The sequence below is a fragment of the Gadus chalcogrammus genome, chromosome 13 (assembly GCF_026213295.1).
Source record: "Gadus chalcogrammus isolate NIFS_2021 chromosome 13, NIFS_Gcha_1.0, whole genome shotgun sequence".
Classification (NCBI taxonomy): Eukaryota; Metazoa; Chordata; class Actinopteri; order Gadiformes; family Gadidae; genus Gadus; species Gadus chalcogrammus.
Window position 1 is genome coordinate 1,248,737 of NC_079424.1, and position 14,443 is coordinate 1,263,179.

A 14,443-nucleotide genomic window follows, 5' to 3' on the forward strand; every position below is an offset into this window, starting at 1 on the left:
TGTTCCCTACAAGAGACAAAAACCAACAGTTGTACCTTCTTTAAAATCAGGAGGTTATGGAAACGACCCAAGCACAAAACACAATCGTAGCCCAAAGTTGTTATGACCCGGAGTATTTCCTCATTCAGATCCTCCCGAGTGGAGGCTAGCGGGATGACGTCACCGCCCAGCGTACTTCGGTTCTTTCCCCCTGAAGCTGTCGAGCTCCAGTCAGACTCCAGTATCACTAGAGACGACAACCGGACCATAACACCGCGCACCCTCCGCTGGCGATCCAGTTTAAAGTGATTCGAGTTCAGGTCATACGAGATCGCCCGTGTGTGTCTTTCGTACGGGGGAATAGGTTACTAACGACCCCAGAGATGCCCTCCGACAGACCTTTCAAACAAAGAAGGACCTTTGGTAAGAAAAACAGCAGTGGAGGTGGTGGATGCTAGGCTAGCGGTTAGCTGGCTGGCCTGCTAGCATGCTAAGCTCACCTCTCCCGTTGACATGCATGAAGACGGCTAACATGCTAAGCTAATTTTCTCTTGTTGACATCGTTCTGGACGGCTAGCATGCTAGGCTAATGGCTTGTTTACATCTATGAACGGCTAGTGATGTTCTTGATCTTTGATGTTTAGCAGGTATTAAAAATATATAGATACATTGATTATGATTGTAGAATAAACGCAAATCGACAGTATAGTGCAGGCATAAAATAAGGCCCAAATTTACATTTAATTCATATAGTTACAAAGTACAGAAATAAGGCGTTTATTTCCATGACGTTAACATTGATGGTTACTCAGCTGTTATGAACCTATTAATTGTCGGATAATGAGCTATTTATACATGTTTACCCCTTTTAAAAGTCTTATATAAAGTGTGATCTAGGTCAGTATCAGTGCTTCAGTAACTGTAGCGAGGTTGATTAATCGGCCCATAATAACCATAAGAGATTAACAGCAGGTGGTGGGTTTGTTTGTTAGCGACTCGTGCTGAGCAGTGTGAGTTACTGCTCAGAAAACCAGATCTGCTGACACATTATCTCAGTACACGTGTTCTGTGAATTATGTTGACATCTGATGCCAGACTGACGGCTGGGTGGATCACGGGGGCGGAGCCAAAGGTCCATTGCGTCACTTCTTTACCAAACAGTCCAATTTGCCTTCATCAACAGTTAAATAATCCATATCTAGAGTGGTTTAGTGTATTTCTATCAATATATATATATATATATATATATATATAAATAAATAAAAGGTAATAAACTTCAAATGTAGGTGCATAGGGGAATCAGACACACCGAACATTGGTGACTGGGTTTAGATTACCCCCATTGTTTACAGTCTTGCGACACTTGCTGATAGGCTAATCGTCCCACGTAACACTGTCCCACATTTCTCTGTCGGTATGTGTCATATGTAGCTAGATGCAGTAAATCCCTTACATAAACATGAATTATTATCTATATGTGTGGAATAATTCTCAGTAACTAAGTTTCGCTGGTAAACAGTTTATGGAATTGAATTGAGGTAAAGAAGAACCCTTTTTAATATGAGGTCCAAACTCAAACTGGCCTTAAACTGTTTGAATTACAAGCTTAGCTAGATGTTTTCCTGACTAGAAGGAAATGACAAGACAAAAAACAAATGAGGCGATTTAAGATGGAAGCCACGTATTAAAAAGAAAGAAAAAAATTACCAGCAAGAAAACAAGAGCACTTTTCAGAGCAGGTTATTTCCTGGAGGCATTGTGAGCTTTGGACTGGTTCTGGTTCTGGAAGGGCTCACTGTCTAGGCGGGGGTGGGTTGTGGGTTTGAGCTGTAGATGAAAGGGGGTAATCGCGGACCCAACAGCATCTATTTCTAAAGCGTTTCTGGGTCAAGATGCATTCTGCCAATGACAAGTCAGAATAGTGTGTCATCAGAGCCCTGTTCGAAAGATGAAAGGGGAAGAGCTTTTACGGTAATCATTGAGTACCTTAAACCATGACCATGTATTACCCAGTTCATAAATGCCCTACTATGTCATGATATTTTGTTATTCAAACAAAATATTGAAAGTAATCATCTTTGTTATTCAGTTCAATGACCCTTAGAGGGTCATTGAACTGAATAACAAAGATGATTACTTTCCATCTATTCGGACCAGGACATAGCCGAACACAGCAAAGCCAATCGCTGGAAAGCCTTCCTTATTGACTCAGAGAGTGAGAGAGTGAGAGTGAGAGTGAGAGTGAGAGTGAGAGTGAGAGAGAGAATCAACTGGCGTGGGAGAGTGGGGGGGATACCGCCATGTCACTTCACATTCCCCGTTTGCTCTGCTATCTGCAGATCAAACGGCTCGGACAGACTGTGTGTTTTTGCCGTTCTGTGTGAAGTTGTGTGAAAGTGTTGTGAACGTCATAAAGTCCTCCGTTCACCTGTGTGGCTGGAGGCTGATGACTCAGTCACAACATGTTGGGTTCCTTTACTCTCCGCTCATGACAAACCGACAAAGGTTTTTCAAACATTTACATTCAGGGCATAAAGCAGACGCTTTTTATCCAAAGCGACTTACGATAAGTACATTTGTCCAAAGAAAGAGAAACAAAAAGATATCGCTGTCGGTACAGTAAGGTTGTTCATAGAACCAAGGGCCAAGCACTCGCCATCTAGCCGGATTCATTGTTATATCAAGTACATTTATTTTTTTGTCATCCACAGCCGACAGATGCAAAGAGGTCCAGCAGATTCGGGAGCAGCACCCCAACAAAATACCTGTAAGCTAATGCTAACTTCTCCAATGACCGTCTCCCCTGAGCTGTAGCCTAATGCTAACCGTCATAAGCTAACTCTAGACACACACGTGAGCTCTTCCTTGTGTCGGTTGCCTAGGTGATCATTGAGAGGTACAAGGGCGAGAAGCAGCTTCCTGTTCTGGACAAAACCAAGTTCCTGGTCCCGGACCACGTCAACATGAGCGAGCTGGTCAAGATCATCAGGTTAACACACTACTGTGTACTACACACACACGCACACTACTGTGTACTACACACACACACACGTGTACTACACACACACACACTACTGTGTACTACACACACACATGTACTACACACACACGTACTACACACACACACGTACTACACACACACACATGTACTACACACACACATGTACTACACATGTACGCACACAAAACATGTGTACTTTTGATCAGCCGGTTGAACATAGCGTCCGTTACGGTCTGATACACAGAAACAACAGATCGCTGAATGCTCCAACGGACCAATCAGAACCCACACGGCGGGGTGATAAACCATAATTAAAGTAACAAAGCGGAGTGATACGTCTTTATACACGTTGGGACCGGAGGGAGGGATGGAGGAGGAGAGAACAGCCGAGAGGACGGGAGGATGAGTCCTGACCGTGTGTGTGTGTGTGTCTGTGTGTGTGTGTGTGTGTGTGTGTGTCAGGCGCCGGCTGCAGCTGAACCCCACCCAGGCCTTCTTCCTGCTGGTGAACCAGCACAGCCTGGTGTCCGTCTCCACGCCCATCTCCGACATCTACGAGCAGGAGAGGGACGAGGACGGCTTCCTCTACATGGTGTACGCCTCGCAGGAGACCTTCGGCTGCTAGGGGCCGAGAGACGGGACCTCCTAACGCTGCGGAGGGAGGGGGGGGGGGGAGGAGGAGGAGGGAGGAGGGAGGAGGAGGAGGGAGAAGGCAAGGCCCCCTTCGTGCTGCTGACATCCCAGCAAGGAGGCTGTAGGCCCGCACCACACATCAACCGACAGATAGATAGTGGATACCCTCCCTCCCCCCTCCCAAACAGAGGATCAATAGTTATCAGCCGTCTCATTTCCCAGTCCTAATGGATCCCTTTGACAGTAGCGTAGCGGCCAGTAGGGGGTCTGTAGGGGGTAGCAGGGAGGGGTGTTCCCACCTGCCGTGGGTCCGGAGGGGGAGCCCGGGGCTGTGTGTTCCCGAGCAGTCCCCCCAACGTCCCCGTAGGTAGTTTAGCTCTTTGAATTGATTCACCTTCCATCGTGGCAACAGTGGAACACATGCTAGTCACGCTAACCCCGTCGACCCCTAGTGTTGTTATAGATAACTTGATTTAATTTGTGTAGCTCTTTCCAACTCACTTTGTTTTTAAGTTTGCGATACAAGACACTAGTAGCTACTTAGTGTGTCCTATACATTGTGTGTGTGTGTTTAAATGTAGAACCTTTATCACTAGCCTGACACTAAATAACAATTAGGTTGATCCATGTTTATATATTCATCTTACTGTACTTCAAACATATACACATGCATGGGCCGGTGCTCCCTTAGCCTTCGTCTGTGCAGATCGTTGTCCCGCCAAGTCCCGACTTCACCCAACGCCCCCTCATGGTGGCCGGCCAGTCAGGGACCCCCTGGCAGGTTTGTTCAGTAGCATTTATGATGCTGGTACTCCCTCTGGGTAATCTGGTAACATTAACCAGTCTAGAGTACCCATTCTACGGGATATTAGCCTGTGCTACTATGAGTTAGCATGAAGGCTCTTAAATGCTACCGGGCATTAGCCGATGCTACTTGCCTGTACAGTGAGCCTATTGTACTAGCGATTAGCATTTTAGATTCTTAAATGCTACTGGACAGGAAGCTGACTTTAACAAAGCCTGCATGGACACTTCTTCAGGTTTGAGTCTCGTCTCCCCCCACCCCCTCCGTTAGTTTGTTGTCCATACTTTTGTGTACCGGACTCCTCTGTCGGAGACTCCTGTTCTTCAGATCAGTGTGTGATGTGAAACTAGACGATAGATTATTATATACAAGTATAACACAGGACATGAGCTTATTTTGCACATATCAAATTAATGAATACTAGAAAAAAAACAAGTATTTGGGTTGATAGAAATTCAATGTCTGTTCTCTAAAAGGATTGAGTGTTTCTTTTTTAATCTGTCCCATCTGTCTCATCTGATTTCATAGAGAAGAGGTTGTGATTCACTAAAAACCTTGCATGTTGTTTTTCCCTCTTAATGTTTTTTATATTAATGTAAACTCATTTCACGCGATAGATCTAAACGACTGTATTGAGTTTATTTAAAACAAATGTCTTTTTAAAGTTTTCAAACCAAAAACTGTGTATATCTACGTTTGAGACACAACAAAAAAATGTGTGCGTATAAACTATCATATAATCGATTGTTTTTACATGTTTTTATTTCTATTTCCGACATCACTACTTGGATAAGTGTACATAGATGCAGTGCTACTTTTACTTTAAGCAGTTGCCAATAATAAAGAAATATGTTGCCTTGAATGTGTGTAATTATTGAGATGTATACGCAACATTCCAGTGAATACCTACTTAACTGGTAAGGTACAAAAGGTCATTAAAACCGTTTCATTTCACCATTAACATAATAAAAGCCTAACCCATTGTAAACATTGGATATGGCTTCCATGTTGACATCCTAACATCGGGTTATAGCAGAAGATCCACAAACTCGTTTAATGAGGTTAATACACCGATCAGATAATATCGATCGAGTGGTCACCACTAGATGGCGCAAGAAGACTAACGCACAAAATAATCGGCAGAAGATCCGTTTGGCGGTTTTCAGATTTCTATCCAATGCAAGTCCAAATAATAAAAAATAAAATCACATGGAAAAACTGATTAGCCATGTTCATTTGGGGGTCTTTTATTTATACAAGGATTAACTTCCTCTTCGAACTCACGTTAAACAAGTCCACACCACTTTGTTGCAACCCTCAATGACGACACAAACTGGACGAAAAACGGGTGCAAAAATTAGTTTTTCCTTTAGCACATTCTCTCAAGTCACACAACTTAAAGACACAATTGGGTGGCCTTATGTTGATACAGTCCTTCCGAAATATTGTTCTACCTTATTTGACACCATTTCTCTCCTATTGGTGAAGTCTATTACGTCAGCGATGCAAAGTATTGGGTAACAATCTGCAAAGTATGTCTACATATCTAATTATTGATTGATAAATTCTCGAAGACATCCAAACTGAAATCACTACATATTTCAGCCTCCAACTGGAAAAAACATTGAGTTGCATGTCTTCAAACTGGTGCGGTCAACAGAAAATTCCAGATAAAAACACATTTCAGCATGCGTCGGAGTATTTGGCAGCAGAGGAATGCACCACAACATTTACACCGTGTGTGTTTCGCTAGCAGACAGTCCAGCGTATCTCCCCTCCCCTTACCGAGCCTCCCTTTAACACAAGTGCTTCTAAGCAGAGAGGCGTAGAACCAGCCTCGACAGCCAACTCCTCCACGACCCCTAAGTGCTCCACACGGACAGGTTTCACCAGGAAATTTGATAAAAATGGAAGAAGTCTAATCTGATTCGCAACTCCATCCCATTGGTTTATAACTGTTGATCAGGCAGGAAGAGGCGTGACGTCTATCTAAATAAACCTCTCGTACTGCCGTCTCCCACCTCAACACGCAGGCTATTCTAAGTTTTGGGAGCATATAGTGGTGAGGAAAGGCATGTTTCATGAAAGCACTGAGTGGCAGAGGGACGGGGGGCAGCAGTAGGGGGCCGTGTGTGCGTTACATGTCGGGTGTCTGAGGGAGAGGTCTGGTTGAGGGGGAGGAGGGTTCTGAAGGCCCAGAACAGACGTCCCATCAGGGAGGTTCTCCGCCGTAGAACCCGGGACCACTCGCTTATGTCAGGCTGGAGGGAGGGGAGAGTGGGGGGGGACAGGGTTAGGTTAAGTGTGTAAGTGGTGGTAAGGCCATGCGTGTCTGGAGACACATGGGCATCTTGCAGTTGGGGCATTGTTTATATTGAAGCGTGTGTTCTTGTGTGTATAATGAAGTGTGTGTTCTTGTGTGTATAATGGTGTGTGTTCTTGTGTGTATACTAGGGCTGTACGGTATGGACTAAAATGTATATCACGTATGATTTGAGGAATAGACGATAACGGTATTATATCAGGGTATGTTAATTTTATCTTCTAATTTCGATATAAATGCCTCTGAAGGGGTAAAATACTGGAAAGGCAGCAAAACCGCATAAAAAAAATTAAAATCTTTTCTCAAGTTACTTCCATCTCTGAAGAACACTAATGTTTAATAGTATGGATTTGTTTCTCCACTTGCCGTATAGGCATGGCATGGGCATGTAACGCGTACCTGGGATCGAGTGTTTTGACCATCTCTTTAAAGCCCTTTCTATCGACATTTTGAAAGGGAACCATGTCCTTAGACAGGTAAACAGTGACAACGTTTGTCATCTCGTTCCACCACTGGCATTTTGTTGTAAGGACTGGCTTTCAAAATGCCTGCGGAAGCAATGTCTGATTGCAGAGACGGCTTCACGCTACCAGTGTCTGTCTCGTACGTTGTGGAATGAGAGCTCGTGAAGGGACTATTGCGCAAGCACGCAGGAGCGCTTGCTGCGCTCCTGCGTGCTTGCGGCCAGGATCTCCTCCGTGTCCTGCATTACTTACTTTGTTACGCGTTACACACAACATTGTCTACCGGTCACACCGGTCCAGAGGCAACGTCAAAATCCATACCGTAGCGCAAATTCACACCGGTATACGTTCAGCACCGTTTATACCGTACACCCCTAGTGTATACCTTTGGTGGCATCAGTGCGCACGATTACCTAGTGTGCAAGTGTAGTTGCGTGAGCGAGTGCCGTTGTGTGCGTGCGTGCGTGCGCGTGTACGCAAGAGTGAGAGTAAACCTGTGTACGTGTTGGAGAGTGAAAGTGTGTACGCGTGTTATCGTGTGTGAGTGTACATGTGTATGAGTAAGGGTGTTCGTGTTTGAGAGTGTACACGTGTGAGAGCGTACGTGCGCGAGTGTGTACGTGCGTGAGTGTGAACGCGTGCACGTCGGCGTGTGCGTACCTGTCGATCAGGGAGTCCCTCATGGTGGTGGCGATGGCCGACGGCTGGGCGGAGTCTCCGAGGCGGAACACGCTCTCGATGACGGACAGCTCCGTACTGGTCGTGTCCAGGCCGCAGAACGCACACCAGTCGTTCACCACCATGCCCCCGGCGATGACCTCACTCCCTCTGTTCACCGTGCCCGCCTGGAGGGGGGGGGGGGGGTCACATGGTCATATTAGAACACATAATCGACCAATGAGAGCCATTAGAACAGAGTGGAGGAAGTCTACTTATTTTAATAAACGATCTTATAACATCTTATCATTTAGCGGAGGCTTTTATCCTAACGGTGTATTCTAAAACATGTCAGTTAGGAGCAGGTCAGAGGTCAACACATCTTGCTCAAGGACGCCTTCAGGCCAGAGGGGCCCATCGGGTTCAAACCCGGAACATTTCGACTGGAGGTCACCCCGAGCGTTACTCCAGAGTGTACTGGCTAGGCCTCCTTCAAACCCACGGGTTTGAAGGAGGCCTAGCCACTACACTCCGGAGTAACGCCTCTGATTAGCCCCCACTTGGGGTGAGGACGCAGTGCTCCCCACTCACCACCAGGGGGACCTGCAGCAGCGAGGAGAGCTCGTCCTGGTCCTCGATGTTGGTCTTGGGGTGCACCAGCCCCCCCTGGTTGCTGAAGCAGCAGTAGGAGCCCACCAGCACCTGCTCCGCCACCGTCTGACGGAACACCTCCACCTTCAGGGTGTCAGCCAGGATCTCCTCCGTCTCCTAGAGGAGGATGAGGAAGAGGAAGAGGAGGAGGAAGAGGAGGAGGTTGTTATTGTTCAGAACTCCATAATCAGTACTTCAGTGGAATAATAATGATTTGCGTAACCTGGGATAAAGGTGTGTGTGTGTGAGCCCTGCACTATAAAGGTGTGCATCTATACACTATAGAGAGGTGTGTGTGCGTGTACACTATAGAGAGGTGTGTGTGCATCTATACACTATAGAGAGGTGTGTGTGCGTGTACACTATAGAGAGGTGTGTGTGCATCTATACACTATAGAGAGGTGTGTGTGCGTGTACACTATAGAGAGGTGTGTGTGCGTGTACACTATAGAGAGGTGTGTGTGCGTGTACACTATAGAGAGGTGTGTGTGTGTATGTACACTATAGAGAGGTGTGTGTGTGTATGTACACTATAGAGAGGTGTGTGTGTGTGTGTACACTATAGAGAGGTGTGTGTGCGTGTACACTATAGAGAGGTGTGTGTGCGTGAACACTATAGAGAGGTGTGTGTGCGTGAACACTAGGGATGGGCAAAATGATTATTTTCCGGGAACTAGTTCTTTCAGTTCACTATAACGATTCGTTTATTTGATTCGGTCGTTTTGATTCGTTCGTTACGTCAGATTACATATTAAAAAAAATTTAAAAAAAAAAACTTTTTTTCATAATTTCCTATTTTTTTTTAAATGGTCATGGGTCCGGATAGGACCGTCAAGACCGCAGTCCGCCGTTTGGAGATACCTGCTATACAATAAATCGAACGTCCCACCAATATTTATACCACTTGCTTACTCTCTATATTTCATTCATGGTTTTACATTTATAATTTTATTTTACTTTACATTTAATTCTTCATTGTTCAGGCATTACAGAACTTGCATGGTCATAAATAAAAAATACGAACTGCAGTTTCATTTCTTTGTTTGTTCTTAAATTGACGTAGAATGGAGCAAAGACTCCTGGGATTGGGAAATGCGTTTATCCAATAAACAGATGGAGGTCAAGTCTATTTTCGAAAAGATGTAGGGGGATATATGAGTGGCCCCACGTCGAATGGTATGACCCAAGATACGTCAGACAGAGAAAGCGCGCATATTCGACGGTACCGCCTTGTCATTGGTTTACTCAGGTGCCATTCCAACACCATTGCTACCTCTCATTGGCTGAATCTTTGAGGAAGTTGTAGACTCAATCAATATGAGTCGCGGGGAGACGGAGCTCTGTTCGTTTGTATATTTTATTTACGTGACCATATGTTTGGTTTATGTTAAATAAAAATAATCAAAGAACCAGTTCTTCTTGTTTTGGGGAACCAGTTCTTGTCGTTCACGTTCGGGATTCGTTCGTTGTAACGAATCAGTCGCGACCGACACATCCCTAGTGAACACTATAGAGAGGTGTGTGTGCGTGAACACTATAGAGAGGTGTGTGCGTGAACACTATAGAGAGGTGTGTGCGTGGTGTGTGCGTGCGGTTCTGACCCGGTCGAGGTCCGGGTGCACCAGCGCTACGTAGTCGTTGCAGGCGATGACGTTGCCGAGGGCCGACAGCCGCTCCTCCACCCTCTGGATGCGGACGGCGTCCGGGAGGCAGTTCCTGATGTGCTGTAGCTCCTGGTCCGTCGTGTTGTTGGGCACCAGCATCCCGTGGCGGTTACCTAGCAACGAGGAACACACACACACACACACACATCAGTAATTACAGTTTATTTATGCCACACTTTTCAGAGACACAAGTCAGAGTGCTTCACAACAGTACGACCACAAACGGGTGGACAACGCAGGGAACAGAGAAACGCACAACAACTACTATGCTGACCCACGACTCATTGTCCCTTGGGGATAACGAACACTCTGCTACTCATTATGTCAGGAGGACGTTGAGTTAAAATGGATTCTCTAGAAGCAGAAGCAACGTCCCCTGGCCAACCAGCGTTGAACTTTTCAGTCCACAGGTTTTAGATCAGTTGTAGTTGACAGCATAAACACTCATTGATCAAACGTGACTAAGTAAGGACCAATTGGAAAGAATCAGTTAATCACTATAGGGGGACAGTTTGGCTGGAAACAAGGCACTTTGTGTGTGTTTGTGTCTCAGTTTGTGTGTGCGTTTGTATCTCAGTTGGTGTGTGTGTTTGCATCTCAGTTTGTATCTCAGTTGGTGTGTGTGTGTTTGGTTTGAACACTCACCGACACACATCCTTCCTATGATTCGACAGCCAGCGATAGAGGCATGGACCACAGGGATGGTTTCTGACAGCTCACCTTCGAACACACTGAGAGACAGAAGCACACGGTCGGTCTCAGAGCGACCAGACAGCTGAGCCCAGCAGGGGACATTCCTCCATGACAGTCAGGCACAGGGTGCTTCATAGTTCTGGTTCAATAAACGCCTGACTGTCTTACTGTTATTGAAGATCCGAAAGCCCGAGTGATCTAGGTCTAGTCAGGAAATGCGTTCATATTCGGACCAAAGCAAAAAAATCACCTGCATGAAATATAACTATCCATTCATTTGTGTAACAATATAAATTACATTTCTTTCATGTCAACATAAATATAGCTTGAGCATCGATATGCACACTTAGATTCAATGGCAATATTCTATGGATTGCAGCATGTTTTAGGTTATATTTAGCAAAGCCTTTTCTGATGTGGACCCAAACACATGTGGATAACATAATATCCACGAGGAGCCCCGATAAGGAGGGGGAGGGGACGCGTTATAGTTTCACACACACAGATCACTTTTGACACAGAAGTGTACGGTTAAGCCTGCAATGCATTGTACTTCAGTACGAACCACCCAATGATTCACAGACAGACGGGTTGTATAGGAATGGATTAATCTGCGAGGTGTATACGGAATGTCAAGCGACAACACCCATCTGTGTGTCACCCATCATGCGGTCACATTATATGCCACACAGTTGTACCACATCCGTACGCTGATCTCATGTAACCCAGTCGGGGGACAAGTGAAGTCGGTGGTCATGTGAAGAGAACCACCGACCTGTAGAAGTTCTCCGACCCGCCGATCGCCACAAGGCAGTAGGTGTTGGTGAGTTTGGCGAAGCAGCCGATCTCGTTGTTCTTCTCGAACGCCGCTCTCACAGCCATGATCACGGATCTTTGTGAGTTCGTTTGAAGTCTGCAATAAGAAATAGGTCTCAGTTCAGTGGTCTCCTGAGCCCGTGATGTGCTTTAGTAAAGTGTTTAGTTCGTTCCTCAGAGTCGGCTTCTGAACGGGCTGTGAGTAGCATCCGCTAACCAGACACATAGCCAGAGGAGTTTTAACAAGTTTAATATAAATCGTTATAAACCTCCGATAAAATTGCAGACAAGTATACAACCGCCGCCATCTTTATACTTATCCACATCGAACTCATAGTATTTTAAATAACTCGTTTTTGATACTTACTGAGCTCGTTGTTACCGGAGAGAGGAGAGTGGCCTTCGAGCGTGTGTGTGATTCCCTTTGCCCCACGTGTTCACTTCCGCTTCTGGGTCAACGTGGTGACGTAGCACGTACGACGCGCCGCTGTAATTGACAATCAAATTGTAACCCGTTTTCAGCGGACTCAAGTCAATTATGGCTCAGAATACTTACTTCGTCTGTTTTCCTTGAATATACATTTTCAGAATCACAGAAATATATCACGAGCAGCGTTATTTCATAGGACATCGGAAAATCAAAACCATTAATCCATTTGTATTGTTCCTTGTCTCAATATTGTTTGATTATATATTAAAATATATCGCCTCTATTCTGTTCTGCTGCACACAAAGTACTGAAATCAGCCGCCACAATCAGTGTGTGAATCGTTATAATAATAAAGCGATTGGCATGTTTACATCGGTTCAGCCGCACGCACACACTGCTGCACACACACACACACACACACACACACACACACACACACACACACACACACACACACACACACACACACACACACATACACACCACTCATTGAAGTTTTCATCACGCGTACCGTGTGCGTGTGTGTGCGCGCGCGCGCGTGTGTGTGAGTGCGCGTGTTTGCGTGCACGCCTGTTTCTAAACAAAACCTGCATAGCAACTGGGCCCTGTACCACGAAGCTCGCTTAGAGGGTTAGCGAGGTATGTTGAGCTCCAAGCCTGGGTTAGTTGTACCACGAAAGTCGATCTCTTTTAGCGTCGCTGTATCACCATGGTGACTTATGCTCGCAACCAAACCTGGTCGGGAGCAGTTTTTCGGCTTAGTCTAGCCGGAGATCGGCTACTTAAATCGGCGTGCGCAGCTTCCTAGCCCCTCCTCTGACAATGGCGTCACCATTTCTGGGTGTTCCCGTGGACCTCTGCGCATTTCTCGTACAGGCGTCTCTCCGGAGACAGAGGGTTTTACGGGACAGAACCGATTCCCTGGCATTGTCTGACGATATTCAGATTTTAGACTTTATTGTCATTGTGCAAACAACGAAATTGGGGTTCTTCATGAGAGATACAGATTCTCATAAGAGGGTGTTCGTTATTTGATCGTCCTTTTGGACCTTATGTAGACAATGCTTACTGTTGCGCATTGTGTCTCCGTGACAGAGTGCTAGAGTGGAGGTAGCGCGTCAGTCTTGAATATCTACGCGGGGGGTTCGACTCCCAAGTGACGCGAATTTATGTGAAGCTTAAAAAGTCCCAATTATCATGCATATGGAATGCTTATTCACTAAAGCTTATGGAATTATATTTTTGTGCTTATTTCGAACTTGAACCCATATTTTAAAGGCCGTGCTGGCACCACATCTATGGGGGTAAAATGCATGATGATAGACCGGCGAATTTGAACCCCGGTCGCTGGCGTTCGGGTCTTATACTAATCCACTACGCTACAGCCGCTACCTTTCGGCGGTTGAAAACATGCGATACATTTCTTACATAGGGTGTATTTAAAGTGAATTCCCTAAATGATAGAATAAGGCAGGATGGACGTTGCTTATGCATTTTTAAATCATCATCATTCTATTTGGATTAATGGCGAACAATTCTGCATTTGGCATAGTTATTTTACAGACAATATGCAGAATATTTTCACTTATACGCATATAGACTGCTTGATCTATCGTAAAGGTGAGAAAAATGACGCAAAAAACGCCCCTTTCACGTGAACGCGCACTGAACCAAAAGCGGAAAACCTGGTTCAACTAATTGAATCTAAAGTGAGCTTCGTGGTACCATTTAACTCTGATTGCGAGTTGCGGCTCTGTCGAGCCAGGTTTTCCCAAGAAAGCCTGGGTATGTTCAGCGAGCTTCGTGGTATAGGGCACTGCTTGCGGCGCTCTCCATCCTCCTCCCGACTGAACGCGCCCGCATTTGTCAGCCAACCGCGGAGGCTTCTCCGCGTGACGTCAGCCGGACACCTGCGCTACGTCACTTCAGCGGAGGGAACACGTGGGTGCGGGTTGTCTGCCTGGAAACACCGTAAACTAATCGCAACCGGCGGGCGAGGCGAGGGGGAGGCGCGCCGATCCCGCAGGCGAACCGGGGGTCGATGATTGCGTCGGGGTGACATTATTAATGTTCCGCTGTGCCCTCCGTACCTAGCCTGTAGCGGCTCCCCCGGTCTCTCCCTCTGTCCCCCTCTCTCCCTATCCCTGGTCCGGGGGAGGAGCGATGTCGTGTTGTGGCCGTATGAAGCGTGTTGAATGATAATAACAGAACCACGTTCTATTATGGACCAACTGTAGTGGAGACGTGTCGCTCCGAGCGGGCTGGGCTGTCGGCTGAGGTGATGATCATCAATCCCACTCGTTGTAATGTTATTATGGTCTGCTGGT

General features: G+C 46.0%; 2 protein-coding genes across 2 annotated transcripts; one reads left to right on the forward strand and one right to left on the reverse strand.

Annotated features, from left to right (window-relative positions):
* Positions 1-193: 193 nt before the first annotated feature.
* Positions 194-5,280, forward strand: map1lc3a (microtubule-associated protein 1 light chain 3 alpha). Its single transcript, XM_056606353.1, has 4 exons — positions 194-402; positions 2,691-2,746; positions 2,862-2,968; positions 3,443-5,280. The coding sequence occupies exons 1-4, from the start codon at positions 363-365 to the stop codon at positions 3,603-3,605; spliced, it is 366 nt and encodes a 121-aa protein (XP_056462328.1). The 5' UTR covers positions 194-362; the 3' UTR covers positions 3,606-5,280.
* Positions 3,654-12,190, reverse strand: eif6 (eukaryotic translation initiation factor 6). Its single transcript, XM_056606352.1, has 7 exons — positions 12,054-12,190; positions 11,646-11,783; positions 10,823-10,908; positions 10,115-10,290; positions 8,454-8,630; positions 7,866-8,050; positions 3,654-6,679 (listed from the first exon to the last, which is right to left on the reverse strand). The coding sequence occupies exons 2-7, from the start codon at positions 11,750-11,752 to the stop codon at positions 6,670-6,672; spliced, it is 741 nt and encodes a 246-aa protein (XP_056462327.1). The 5' UTR covers positions 11,753-11,783; positions 12,054-12,190; the 3' UTR covers positions 3,654-6,669.
* Positions 12,191-14,443: the final 2,253 nt, after the last annotated feature.